Source organism: Sinocyclocheilus anshuiensis, unplaced genomic scaffold (genome assembly GCF_001515605.1).
Source record: "Sinocyclocheilus anshuiensis isolate Anshui unplaced genomic scaffold, SAMN03320099.WGS_v1.1 scaffold2630, whole genome shotgun sequence".
NCBI classification, from domain to species: Eukaryota; Metazoa; Chordata; class Actinopteri; order Cypriniformes; family Cyprinidae; genus Sinocyclocheilus; species Sinocyclocheilus anshuiensis.
Genome location: NW_015537938.1, coordinates 752,296 through 767,117, shown reverse-complemented (window position 1 = coordinate 767,117; position 14,822 = coordinate 752,296). Strand labels below are relative to the sequence as shown.

General features: G+C 38.8%; 2 protein-coding genes across 5 annotated transcripts in view; both read right to left on the bottom strand.

Moving 5' to 3' along the window:
- The window catches only part of LOC107661072 (zinc finger protein 652-like), a 22,290-nt gene extending 16,058 nt beyond the window's left edge, over nucleotides 1–6,232 (bottom strand). Inside the window, exon 1 of one of the 4 annotated variants that reach the window (XM_016450534.1) lies at nucleotides 6,216–6,232. The gene's annotated coding sequence lies outside the window, so the exon portion shown is untranslated. Of the gene's footprint in view, nucleotides 1–1,973; nucleotides 2,024–5,270; nucleotides 5,345–5,374; nucleotides 5,855–6,215 lie in introns of those variants that run through there. The other 3 variants (XM_016450518.1, XM_016450526.1, XM_016450551.1) reach the window with 3 other exon arrangements.
- A 5,869-nt stretch (nucleotides 6,233–12,101) lies between these two features.
- phb (prohibitin) overlaps nucleotides 12,102–14,822 on the bottom strand; it is a 6,196-nt gene continuing 3,475 nt past the window's right edge. The window contains exons 5-7 of the mRNA XM_016450479.1: nucleotides 14,049–14,165; nucleotides 13,877–13,972; nucleotides 12,102–12,892 (exon numbers count right to left, since the gene is read on the bottom strand). Coding sequence (XP_016305965.1) covers nucleotides 12,680–12,892; nucleotides 13,877–13,972; nucleotides 14,049–14,165 — 426 coding nt within the window. The 3' untranslated portion in view covers nucleotides 12,102–12,679. The remainder of the gene's footprint in view (nucleotides 12,893–13,876; nucleotides 13,973–14,048; nucleotides 14,166–14,822) is intronic.

Here is a 14,822-nt window from a genome sequence, read left to right as displayed (position 1 = left end):
AAAAACTACAGTAGAACAAATAAATAAGAAATGCTACATACATTGTATAAAGTAATCAAATGTATAAAAACACGGCATATTCTTCACTGTGTGAATTGAATATATATTTAAAATTACAAACGTGATTTAGTCAAGAGCAGTGAGGGATTTTCTCTCTTTTGTTGTGTAATTAACAAATGACAGACAACAGGAATATTAGACTGCTGTCACTTTAAGAGCTGGCCACGTAGCACATCAACGTCAAGTAACTGCGATACAGAAGACAGTCCAAAATCTCTACAGGTTGACAAATTTCTACTGGTTAATCATGTCTACCCGAATATCACCCAGCCCTACACAGAAGAAAGAAAGTCACATTGGGGCCCATATCTTCATATTCACTTATTAAAATATTAAAACACACTGATGATAAACATCATAAATGGATTCAACTGGCCCTAATTCAAATCGATAACTTATGAACTGTTAAGTTTTTTTTTTATGAGTAACTGACATTGGCTTGAAATGTATATTCACCCCATTTATTTCCTCAATGCATGCTGCTGATCTTACAGTGAACAATTCATCCATGCATGTTTCCTTTTTTTAAACTTTATTTTTTGCCCTTTAATCAAAATGTCAATTTGAACTTCCAGTGAAATTATAGATTTCTCTCTGGTAAAGCATGTCCGACTTCTCCAATCGACTGCAAGCTCACATTCAGATCTGCCTCCATCCAATCAACTGATGCACAGAATCAAGTTCCTATCCTGTATTTAATTCATTTTCAACAAGCTGTTTCACTCAGATGTATGTCACAATATGGAAAAAAGATCTCTCACTATACTTCCACTGCATCATAACTTTAAAGGGGTCGTCACATGTGGTTGCCGCAGGCATCACAATATGGTAAGGGACGTAACATTTCCGTCACACACTTGAGGAATTCGGCCAATCACAACGCACTGGATCAGATCAGAGCACACCTCGCTTTTTCAGACCGATGAGCTTTGTAAAAATCTATGCGTTTCAGAAAGGTGGGGCATAGAGGAGAAACAATAATGTACAGTATGTGGAAAATAATGTGTTTTTTGAACCTTAAACCGCATAAACATTTCATTACACCAAATACACAAAATAATGTTCTTTTTAGCAGCATCATATGACCCCTTTAAAAGAACTATCATAACTGATGACCATAACTTTAAAAGTCCATAAGTCTATTTTTTTATGAATCAGGTGAATGCTTGTTTTTGCATGCATCCAGTGAAGACATCACCATAGAAATTTCTTTGTGTAGGAATACACAAATAGGAATATTTCGGGTAATGCAGCAAACTAATAGCTCAGGCATCAATGTCTTCAGCTTTAAATTCAGCATAGCAGTAGGCTATATGATTCCTGCTTGTGTTTTGTTTGCAGTAACACAGTGGAGCAAAACCTAGAAAAACAGTTAGAGACAATTCAATTAAAAACTATTCAACTCCGTTTTAAACTTTGCATGGTAACTACTGAGGGTGACGTCATTTGCTCGAATCATGCAGCTCTCCTGCAGCGACAGTTTACATTGCTGGAACGGCCACACATGCATGCATAAACCTACCCACACAAATAAAACCATACACACATAAACAAACGCCCACACGTATACAATTATACACACACACACACACACACACAAACAAACACATACCCACACAGATACAGCCATATACACACACCTCCACCTTTCTTCCTGTGCGCTTTGAAACTTTCTGAGAATTGGAGAGCGCAGTGTATGTGACCACATGATGTGTGCATAAGGGGTCACACATCTCATAGTGTGTGCGTTGGAGTCACAGGAAAGTAGCCGGCATACAAAACACATATTACTGTACGTGTATTTCAAAGACTGGCTTTGCACACTGTGTGTAAATTCTGTTGTGTGTTTTAAATAAAGTTTGAAATTGTCACTTAAAATACCAAACGGTATTCTGCATTCATATTAAACACACCTGAAAAGTTCATTCTTCGCTGAATATCTAGGAAAAGCTAGTGACTCTTGAATTGAGTGCATCTATCAGAAGGACGCCAGAAATGCAGCACCCGGAGGAGCGTGAGAATCTGCAACACAGCGTCTACAACACATCTGAGGAGGAAATGAAGGAAAAAGCTCTACTTATTTACGCAAGATGCATGTGTTTGCATCTACACATCTGTCGAAGTCTGCAGCCACTTACAGGTCTAGAGTTTGCATGCTCTGATGCAATACAGAAGAAGAAAAGCAGAGTGAAATTCAGTGTGAAGACAATATCAATGCTTTCATTTTTCTTGTTTCAAGACCGACAAGTGCAAATGAAGTTTCGCAACGCCTCAGGCCGCTCCTCTCATCATCGTGAGCAAGTAGGTGGACGATAACGGTGACTAATCCCGGGCTTCCTCGCACATGAAAAAATGCAAGCTGCTTTGATGTGGGTGACAATCACACAATCAAAATCTCTATGACCAATGAAATTACTCACCTTTTAGCTTATATATTCTGATCATATCTCCAAGGACTGAGGATCAAGCCCCATCTCACCTCGTCCATTCAACCATGATCAAATTTTACGCATTCAATCACCAAAACCACTTTAATCTCTTTAATTGATATTGCAGACAAAATAACCTTTCATGCTCTGATCTTAAGGTGGATTTAGTGCACAGGAAATGTTTTTTAGTAGCTACAGCCAATGACTTCAGGACTGTTTTATGCAGGTTTTAATGACTGAAAGCGAAACTTCCATTTGCTAGTAACTAAAAATGCACAGGTTTTATTATTTTTTGCTCTTCAATTTTCCCCACCTCCAACATCTCTGCCTTGTGCTGAACTCCAACAGCAGCAGATCACTGATAATCTGACTAATTATTTAATCACGGGGGGTCAACCATGACAGTACTGTGAATCCACAATCTGACTTTCACGCAGAAAGGGACGCCGGGTTCTTTGAGTGCTGTTATGCAACTGTATTAACCACAAGCAAGCTGAGCCACTCTATTCTTTTCAGATGCTCTTAAACTAACCCCACCAACTGAAGATCTTTAATACAAGTCACTCTACAGCAGCCCAGGGAGAGCACAGAAAGGATGTCAGAAACGAGCAACATCTTCTGAACGTCTGAATGAAATGAAAATTAACCCTATTTATAATCTAAATGCATGTTATAGATCTTATTGCGAATGATTCATCCATGTGTTTTATTTCTTTTTAAAATCTTCTTCAATCATTCAGTCTGCTTAAACCCTGCAAGATCATGTTAGTCTGTTTTACATTTTTGAGTGCAACATCCACATCTCAAAATCCAGTCAACAACTGTTGTACAAAACCAAGTTCCCACCCTACATTTTTTTCGTTAATCCATTAAACTCAAAGGTATGCCACAATACATATGTCGCTACGTCCATTACATCACTACTTTAAAGGTGAAGTGCATATTTCTGCAACATTAAATTGAATTTTAAAAGTAATGACTTCCCCCATCTGCCATTGGTTGGATAAACTAAGCCCCGTCCCAAATTCACACCATTGGTCAGAACATTGAAACGTAACAGTGGGTCCCATTCACTAATAATTGCATAGATTTTGTATTTTTACGCACAGGAGAACTTCTCACGAAAGCAGCATACGCACATGAATTTGTTCTTAATCCATTCTAATATGTTAATGAATTTGGAGTATTTCAAATGAGTGACTGCGTGCTAGAAGTTAGTCTTTGCATAAAATACGGCCAAACCAGGCTTTCTGCACAACCTTTTCTTCACAGCCCTTTTGTCACTCTCAGAAAACATATTGGACACTCACCAAAACAACACACCTCACCTTTAACAAGTTCAGATTTTTTCACAGCAGGAGAGCATCATCACAGATGCCCAAGACACAGGCACTTTGAAGCATAAAATACTGTCAATATAAAAACTGCAAGACTATATATCAAGTCTTTTTGATCCTCACTTTATGAAGACTTTTATATACAAAATCTTTCAATTTAAGAGGGGATTCGTGCAGTTTAAATTCTTTATCTTATAAAAATACGTTTAGTAGCAGATGGGCCCTGAATAAAATTTATATTCCCATGGTTCTTACACATTGCAGCCTGAATGTGTCAATGATATGTTATGAAGACAGCATTATGAAAATGTTTAGCAGACTAAGTTAAGGTAAAAACAAGGTAGAAAAATCGAATACTTGTTAAACACGTGATATTGAACTGAAACACTTCTTCAGATTCATGTTTCTGAAACCCCTTGCTTTGTGGGTGTCATAGGACATTGTGAATTACACAAGCTCTGGAGAAAATCTCTTTGCCTAATAAGTTGGTGAGACTTCATAGCAGCTTGGGAACTGGATAAAAGGGAAGCGGGAGAAAACCTCACAAAATAATGAGCTAATCAAAGCTTTTTGGCTCGTCAGGCACACACATGCATCACAGCTGTTCCAAACTACGTTTAACAAAGAAAGAGACCAAACTAATAACAATTAAAAAAAAGAGGTCAAACAAATAGCAAAATTCCTTCGCCCCCTGCTCCTAAAATCAGCGCTAGCAGCTCGAGCTAACGCCGCAGTTTGAGAAGGGCCTAACGTTAGCGCGCGCATCCACAACACACCTCCAAACTGCATCACGTCCACCCCAAAAACGAGGATAAATACTGGCATACAGCGCAGTTGGGCCATACTATACTGTCGGAACAGTTAGAAAAGCAGCAAAGAGTGTGCGGCAACTCACGGACAAAGAGTCACCTTTTTGGGAAAGCGACGCAAAGAAAGGGTTAAACAGAAGGAAACATTGGTTGGTCAGGACGGCAGGCGTGCAGGCCGATCGGCTAGCAGAGCTAACATCCCGAGTGCATCCTGTGTACAATGCACTCCAGCTACGGCAGGACCCGCTTTTGCAAAACTGTTAAACGCGATTGCAAAAACCTCAACCGGGGTGATTTCAATCGACCTGCTTTGCAAAGCGCGTGCAGCGACAATACGACTAACGTTATTTAACCCTGTGGCTCATAGCAAGCTAACATCCTCGTCGTGGACGACTTTCACTTCTTGCACCCCAAACCGCCCAGATTTATACTCCGTCAAAAATGTTCCTCTTTCATATTAACGAGCACTCGCGGTCTGCGAGCAGATAGTTGCAGGAGACTCTCGATGCATTTGTATGCAAAACAGCATTAGGCAAGAAAACAATAACAGTTTTGACGATTCCTGCTCTTTCCGAACAAACACCTGCAGATCGACCGGTGAAAATAAGTCGTGTCGTGCACTGACAGCGTCGTACCTTGACAGATGTTCGAGGGACGGATTCTATGCATGCGGCGAACAACTGTCATCGCTGTAAATAAATGCAAAAGCAGAAATTAACTTGTAGCAAAGACTACTCACCCGAGACACGAGCGCCCTCTCCCTCATACCGTCCACCTCAAGTTGTGTAGCGATCCGATGAAACAGATCTACAAAAAACGACTCGCTTCAGATAAACTATTCCTCGGCGGACACTGCGAGTTTTGGCGAACAGCGTGAAGTCGCATGCACAAGCGGACAAACTATCACATATCGCTCTGATTTTCTAGACTGCACGAGCCCACCGCTGCTCCGGTTTACAAACCATCGCTACGTGGCTGGCCTAGGTCTCGCGCATCAACCTCCTCCGAGTTCATCCGAGGCGCTCGAGCCGCCGCTGTCTGCACCGGAGAAAGCGCGCGTGGCGTCGGTTTTTTTTGCCCCCGTAATCAAAGAGCGAGACCAGACAGCGTTCAGTGCGCGCGCCCGTCGTCCTCCCTGCGGAGAACCACCTCGATAAAAGTGACTTTTCACTTGATGGACCGTTTGCCAACAAGACGAGAAATTGCAGCACGTTGTGAGACAGCGCCAACAACTTTGGGAGCTTTGTTTTCTAAACCATCACCACATCGGTCCAGGCCTAATGTGAACTTAATCCTGTCAGTTGTACATTAAAATCCAATAAAAATGTCAATAAAGGAGACTCTCGATGCATTTGTATGCAAAACAGCATTAGGCAAGAAAACAATAACAGTTTTGACGATTCCTGCTCTTTCCGAACAAACACCTGCAGATCGACCGGTGAAAATAAGTCGTGTCGTGCACTGACAGCGTCGTACCTTGACAGATGTTCGAGGGACGGATTCTATGCATGCGGCGAACAACTGTCATCGCTGTAAATAAATGCAAAAGCAGAAATTAACTTGTAGCAAAGACTACTCACCCGAGACACGAGCGCCCTCTCCCTCATACCGTCCACCTCAAGTTGTGTAGCGATCCGATGAAACAGATCTACAAAAAACGACTCGCTTCAGATAAACTATTCCTCGGCGGACACTGCGAGTTTTGGCGAACAGCGTGAAGTCGCATGCACAAGCGGACAAACTATCACATATCGCTCTGATTTTCTAGACTGCACGAGCCCACCGCTGCTCCGGTTTACAAACCATCGCTACGTGGCTGGCCTAGGTCTCGCGCATCAACCTCCTCCGAGTTCATCCGAGGCGCTCGAGCCGCCGCTGTCTGCACCGGAGAAAGCGCGCGTGGCGTCGGTTTTTTTTGCCCCCGTAATCAAAGAGCGAGACCAGACAGCGTTCAGTGCGCGCGCCCGTCGTCCTCCCTGCGGAGAACCACCTCGATAAAAGTGACTTTTCACTTGATGGACCGTTTGCCAACAAGACGAGAAATTGCAGCACGTTGTGAGACAGAGCCAACAACTTTGGGAGCTTTGTTTTCTAAACCATCACCACATCGGTCCAGGCCTAATGTGAACTTAATCCTGTCAGTTGTACATTCAAATCCAATAAAAATGTCAATAAAAAGTTATTTATTGGCATTTATGCTTCCATGAAGAACCTTTAATCTTTTGAACATCCTTTGAATCTTTCCAGTTAATGCACAAAAGGTTCTTCAGATGTTCTTCACACTAATAATAAAAAAAAGGTTCTTTGGTGAACCAAAAATCATTCCTCTGTGGCATTGCAGTAAAATTTTGTTTAGAAACCTTTATTTTAAGAATGTAGAATTGTGGTTTTCTTATTCACTGTGCAATGAAATAAAGGCATTTACTTTGTTGTACTATTTAGACACTTTAAGATGTTTTTATAAGTCTCATGTTTTATAAGATAGTTCCTGTTGCTATATACTAATGCACTGCCGAATCCAGTAAAAAGTGTTGTTATATTTCAAAGCTCTCCATGGCCTAGGACCAGAGTATATTTCTGATTGAATTAGTTTACATCAATTTTTGAGATCACTTCGCTCAAATGATCAGCTGAGTCTGACAGTTTCTTGATCGTGCCATTAATGTAAAGGTGATAGAGCTTTTTAGGTGGCCGCTCCTAGCTTTCATTGTTCTTAAAAACCTCTCCCAAAATAGAGGCATTTCAGAGAGCTTTAAAAACTCATTTATTTTCTTTAGCTTTTAGCAGTGTATTGTAAATTGTATGGATTTTTGTTGAATTTTGGCTTCATATATGATTACTTTTGTATGGTTCTTTTTGAAAATGCTGTAGAAATAAACTTAAGCTAAGAGTTGAATTGAGTTGAGCATGGATTTGATAGGTTAGACTTAAGAATGCAGGAACTGATAAAACGTATACTTTGTATGCAATGCGAGTTGCTTTGGATACAAGCATCTGCTAAATGCATGAATGTCATGTTAAATCTAGTTCTGCTCCTTTGATTGGCTAAACAGCATCTAAAGAGATGATTTAGTATAAAATGTGTCTGTTCACGGTGTTTCAGAATTCTGTAAGTGGTGCAGAATAAAAGGGAAGTTGGCTTTTTGCAAATGTCTCATTCACTTTCCAACAAAGACAGGAATGTTTTTTTTTTGCACTAATGCGACAGATTACATGATTACATGTGTAATTGATTCATTATCTGTATATTTTATAATTCATGTGCTGCCATAAATAGATTACACAAGGCTGTCTCCTCATAAATTAGTTAAATTAGTATTTTCTGGCCCGTTTTATTATTCTTCCTCATCAAGAGAGCACAGCCTGTGTACAAACTAAATTGTATGTCAATACACACAATTACAGCTATTACCACCAATTTTCTACTGCTATTAATTGATAGCCCCTCCCCCTAAAAACTGTCACCCACAAGACTTTAGTTCTTCTTTGAAAAACAAACAAGACATTTTTATGAAACCTGAAAAATGCCAGTGTTGAGTGAATAAAAGCCTAAATTAAGTCAGTCCATCATATACAGCAATCATGCCTTTTCAGAAAACTTGGCTTGAAACCACTCAGTTAATATGGATTTATTTTACAATCTCTTTATGAACTTTTTCAAGCATCATTGTGGAAAGAATTTTCAGTGGAGACACAGATATCTCTCAAGTTTGTCATCTGACGCCTGTCTGATGTTTAAGATCCTAAATGGAAAAGTTCCTCCACTACTCACCAGCAGAAAAATCTGAACAATAGATCAACAAGATCTGCTCAGAGAGGGAACTGTGAAATTCCTTTCAGGTCCACCTCCTTTAGCCAATCATGCTTTTCTGTAAGAGCTTCTGAGTTGTGGAATACACTTCCAATTGAAATTAAAGCTGCAAGCAATGTTGAAAAGGCCCTCGCACCTTGGCTCACCGCCACCCAGTGGCTTTAGGAAAACAGAGAACGGTCAGCAATATGCATTTAAAGTGGTAAATTGGTGGAATATGTCAAAGTCATTCATATGTGCCAAACTTCCTGCTGCCAGCTGGTGGTGCTATGACTATAACTAAATATTGGCATGTAGATGTCTTCAAGCCAGGACTTTGATCAAACATATGAAGTTTGGTGCAGATTGAACATGGTATGTTTAAGTTAGTGTAAAACAAGCCATTTCCTGTTGCCAGCAGGTGGCGCTATGATTATAACTGTATTTTGGCCTTTAGAGGTCTTCAGGTCAGGACTCTTATCAAACGTGTGAAGTTTGGGGCCGATCGGACATTGTATGGCTGAGTTATAACCACTTCCTATTTCATGGCGAAACATCGAAGTCTGTCAGGCCACCACGGACGAACTCTTCAACGAAAACTCTAAATCTTCACAATTTAACATCACAAAGGGCTTTAGATTACACTGACCAAATTTGGTGTAGATCTGTTTAAATCTCTAGGAGGAGAAGAATAAGAAACTGAGCAATTCCAATATAGGGTCCTCACTCCTCGCACCGTCAGTGCATGTGCTCAGGCCCTAATTAGGGCCCGAGCACCTCGGTAAGAGGACCCTATTGGAATTGCTCAGTTTCTTATTCTTCTTCTCCAAAATGAATCACATGTTTGAGGGCCTAAACATGCTCAAAAACTCATTAAATTTTGCACACGCGTCAGAACTGGTGAAAATTTACATCTGATAGGGGTTTCAGAAGTGGGTGTGGCAAAATGGCTCAATAGTGCCACCTATAAAATTTCAACAAAGTGCCCCTCGAGCTATGTTTCACATACATGTTCGAAATTCGGTAGACACAACACACCAATACCTACAAAAATGTCCCCCGGTACGAAGTCCGAAACCCCACAGGAAGTCTGTTATTTTGAATTTTCTCAGCAAGTTTTGTGCTGTTTTTGCCATTTTCAGCCATTGCATTTAAACGAACCCCTCCTAGAGATTTAAACAGATCAACACCAAACTTGGTCAATCTAATCTAAAGCCCTTTGTGATGTTAAAATGCGAAGATCATGTGCTTTTGTTGAAGGGTTTGTCCGTGGCGGCCTGACAAACTTCATTGTTTCGCCATGAAATAGGAAGTGGTTATAATTCAGGTGTACAATGTCCGATCTGCCCCAAACTTCACACGTTTGATAAGAGTCCAGGCCTGAACACATCTAAAGGACAATATTCAGTTAGGCCTATTATCATAATGTCACCTGTTGACAACAGGAAATGTCATGTTTTATACTAACTAAAACATGAAATGTCTTATCTGCCCCAAATTTTTTGTTTGATAAAATTCCTGGCCTAAACACATCTACATGTCAATATACAGTAGTCATAGCGCCACCAGCTGGCAGCATGGAGTTTGGCACATATAAATGACTGACATATTTCTTCTATATTAATCAAAAGCATATTGCTCACCGTTCGCTGTTTTCCTAAAGCCACCTGGTGGCGGTGAGCCCGGTGCGAGGGCCCTTTCAACACTGCTTGCAGCTTTAATAAGAAAGTGTACCACATATCACTCCTTCAGACAAAGTCTTAAAGCCTGGCTTTTAAAAAATATAAAAATATTATTTAACCCACTGTTAACATGTTCCATGTCCTTTGCTCGCTGTCAGGCAGCCAAATGTAGCCTATGTTTTGGGCATGTTTGGATTACTTTATTAGTATTTTATTAATTGTTTGGTATGCTTTTTTTTTTTAAATAGTGCTGTTTCACAATTTAGGTGTGTTATTTTATTAACCCATAATTGTGTCTGTTGTGCTTCATGTATGGTTAATGGTTAATTGTGTGAAAATGTTGATTGTTGTCATTGTGTTAGTGTTCTGATATTTTGTTGTTTTTTGTTTATTCTTCTTGATATTTTAAAGGGTTCTGAAACATCTTGCCAAAGGACTGCAGTTGAAAATTAGCCAGCTGGCGAACAGAAATTTGATTAATGTATGTTGTCCTTATAAATAAAAAAAATACAAATAAAAAAAGGATTTATTTGTGGTTTAACTAACAACCCTTCAAAGAAAATAAGTTTTCCACTTGTAATAATGACTTTACGAATTGGCATTCACATGCCACAATCTCATAAATACAATATTTCCAGCAAGACATAACTCACACTGTTCCAGACTTTCAGCAAAGACACTTTACCTATAAGAAACGGCACATTTATCCTGGTTTAGTATTGAATATCAGCATGGCTATTATTACCTGTGACACAAGGCCATTCTGATATTTAGTATTCAGTAACACTCCATATTCCTAAAATATCATATTCAAATGTGGGTGTGTTTGGCATTCCGTGACTGTTTGACTGTAGCATTTGCTGTACTTACACCTGTCCAGTGATGACACATGATGGCCTCAACTAAACCATTAAAATAATCTCTGTTCTTCATCTGCTTTCCGTCCATAGCGATGATGACTGACAAACAGGTCTGAGAGAGCAGCTGCTGTTTTAATCTATTTTATTGATCACTACGCTGATGCAGATTTTAAAAACTCAAGAGTCAGAGTGACTCTCATCACACTATTCACTCCGAGCACAGAAGGACGTGAGGGAATCAATGATATTTGACTATATTAATTCTTAATAATATATTCTTATTAATTATAATTCTCCGAACAGGGTCCTCCGGTTGGTATAAAACAAGTTTATAGCAAATGAATTGTTCAACAAAAGTACATTGTAAGGCTTTACATAATAGTGTACAATTTATTCAAACTCCATTTGAAACTTGTCATGGATAAACATCTGTGTTGTAGGTGCCCACAAATGTGTTTTGAGCACAAGTGTAAAACAGGAAAGAAACATCAACATCCTGTGTGTGAAGACCGTTCTGTCTGTGAAGTCTAAAATAGTAAATACTATGATTTCCACACTTAACTTCTCTATTGAATGTGCTTCTCTCGTCTCTTTTAATATGAAGTACTCACGCAACAGGAATGTAGATATAACAACAGAATTGCTCATTCCTGTGGATACTGTACTCCTGCACTGAAGTTAATGTCTGACAAAAGAATGACAAAGAGGGGATGAGAAAATAACAGAAGGTGTGTACATTGTTACAAAACAAATAAAATCTCTGAAAAGAAACCAACTATATTTGGCCTTTAAAATGTGAAAATGAGAAAGAGAAAATAAGTGAGGTAGATGTTTATTTTTTCTAATAAAGAAAATCTGTATATTAGAATACCTACAATTAATGTTTCAAGTTGTATTACTGCATTAAACATTTAGTCGTTTATTCTTTATGTATTTCAGTCTGATATCGTGAGCAGCTTTTTTTTCACAAATAAGCACTGATGCCCTCTAGTGGACACTAAAAGGCATATTTGCCCTCTGAGGTGTGCTTCACAACCAGTGAGGAACAAAGTGGTCAATATATCACTCAAAAAAGTTGTGCGTCTACAAACTATAACATTGGAACTCTATAATAATGAGAGGCATTCAACTGTATTTTGATTTAGTATAAATGAATAATTGTTTATTGATTATTTTATCCATTCACCACTTGTGAAACAAGGGTGTTCCTTCTGCCACATACAACAAAAACACATTCAAACCAAAAAACAAAACAGTCGTTCTTGCAGGAGCAGAGGGTGAGATTGATGTCAATCATCCAGCACTCACTACTCATGAACGTACAATTTAATTTAGCTTTGCAAGGTACTTAGATCAATTTCTGTGTATATCAATTTAACTGAAATGGCTTATGGGTTTCAAATAATATCGACTCACATTTAGCCAAGGAAAACATTTCCACATGCAAATATATGCACCTGGAGCACATTTACATACACACAGACTCTTCCCCTGGGTTTCCCTTCACTCTTTCCAAATGCTGAAACCACCTTGTGGCAGTCTATACTTTTGGGACTAAAAGAGAGAAAAACACCAGGCATCTTTGTCTCTTTAAAATTTGCCTATAGGCTGATCAGATAGTTTCATGGGTTCTACAGACATCACCATTTCCAAAAGTAGCCAAGCTTAGAGCAGAAGAAGTGAAGTGAGTGTGTGTGACTCCAGTTTCCCTATCACTGTGGTAACTGAAGGAGCGTTCCCTGTCCAGACGGGAGGTAGGTAACATTGCGAGAGCGGCTGAGCTGGAAGGCGATGTCCTCCGCTGCCTCCAGCTTTCTCAGCTCCACCAGGCCATCACCAGCTACTGCCAGAGAATTAGCGATCAACAGTGCAGCCTGGGAGTCTCCTTCTGCTGATATAATGGCCGCCTGCTTCTGCTGCTCTGCCTGGGACACAAATACAGAGAATGTTAAATCACCTGTTGCTTGTGGGCAAATAAACGGTATTTTTCAGTTTTATATGTTAGAAAAAATTGTACATGTTAATATTTATTGAAATCACTTTTAAATGTTTAAAAAATATATATAAAATGAAAATAATAATTATTATATATAAATATACATAACTATAAACAAAAAAAAAATCCAAATATACACTACTGTTCAAAAGTTTGGAGTTGATAATTTTTTAAAGAAACATACTTATACGAAGAAGGATGCATTAAAGTGACCAAAGGTGACAGTAGAGACATTTATACCATGTTACAAAAGATTTAAATAAATGCTGTTCTTTTGAACTTTCTATTCAAACAATCCTGGGAAAAAAAGTATCAACAACTGTTTTCAACATTACTAATAATAATAAATGTTTGAGCACCACATCAGCATATTAGAATGATTCCTAAAAGATCATGTGAAGTAATGGCTGCTGAAAAATCAGCAAACTTCAGAAAACACTTAGTTTTAATTGTAATAATATTTCACAGCATTACTATTTTTACTGGTTTTTAATCAAATAAATTATGACGTGTTGATGACGATAAGAGGCTTCCTTTAAAAGTATTACATTATGCAAACTTTTGTACAGTAATGTATATGTAAAGTGTGGAAAATACAATGGAATTATTTTGCTATTATTTTAATATACTGTAAGCAATATTCCAAACTATTTAGGTAACTGATGATACATTTTCCACCAAGCAAAATGCATATTTTATTTTGTTGATGCTTTTAGTATTTGATTCTATGCATCACTTACAACACCAAGAGTCAGATTATTATGTTTACAATTCTACTTAAACCATATAAATATTGCTGTACCAAATAGGTTTGGAATCAAACTGGAGAGTAACTCAGTTTTAATTACTAATCTCATTTTACTCGCATTTGGGGAATATTCGCTGTGGCACTAATACATTTTGAGGCTCTTACCTTTTCTACAACAAACCTGGCTCTCTCAGCCTCCTGCTGTGCAACCTGCTTCATCTCAACAGCCTCTGTGAACTCCTTGCCAAACGTCAGATGTGTCTGAGGGGAGGGAATATGTTAAGGTGAGGCACGGCAGTGAAGAAAAACAGAAACAGAGAAAAGCAGAGGCCTTTACCAGGGAGACGTCATCTAGAATGAGGCCGAAGGTGGATGCTCTTTCTGTCAGATCCTCACTGACCTGCCTGGACACCAGCTCTCTCTGAGTGATGAGCTCACCAGCATCAAAACGGGCCTGTGGAAAAATGAATATACATCAAAACTCCATTTAATCCAAGTTTTCTATTTCATCTCGTGTCCTGTATATGTTGCCCAACACCCAGCCCTGTATACACTACCGTTCAAAAGTCTGGGGTCAGTAAGATATATATTTTTGTATGTATGTTTTTGAAAGAATTCTCATCAAGGCTGCATTTATTTGATCAAAAACAGTTAAATTCTGAAATATTATTACAATGTAAAGAAACGTTTTGTATTTGAATATAATTTAAAATGTAATTTATTCCCTTGATGATAAATCTGAATTTTCAGCATCATTACTCCAGTCTTCAGTGTCACATAATTCTTGCTGAAATATGCTGACTTGCTGCTCAGTGCATTAAAGGGGTCATATGATGCGATTTCAATTTTTCCTTTCTCTTTGGAGTGTTACAAGCTCTTGGTGCATAAAGAAGATCTGTAAAGTTGCAAAGACTAAAGTCTCAAATCCAAAGAGATATTCTTTATAAAAGTTAAGAGTCAACCACGCCTACCTAAAACGGCTCGTTCTAACACGCCCCCACATATCTACGTCACTATGTGGAAATATTAGCATAACGCCGCCCAAATGTTCACGCAAAGAAAGAAGGCGTAACTTTTATTCTCGCTGTAGTATTGTTGTTGCCGCCGCCCC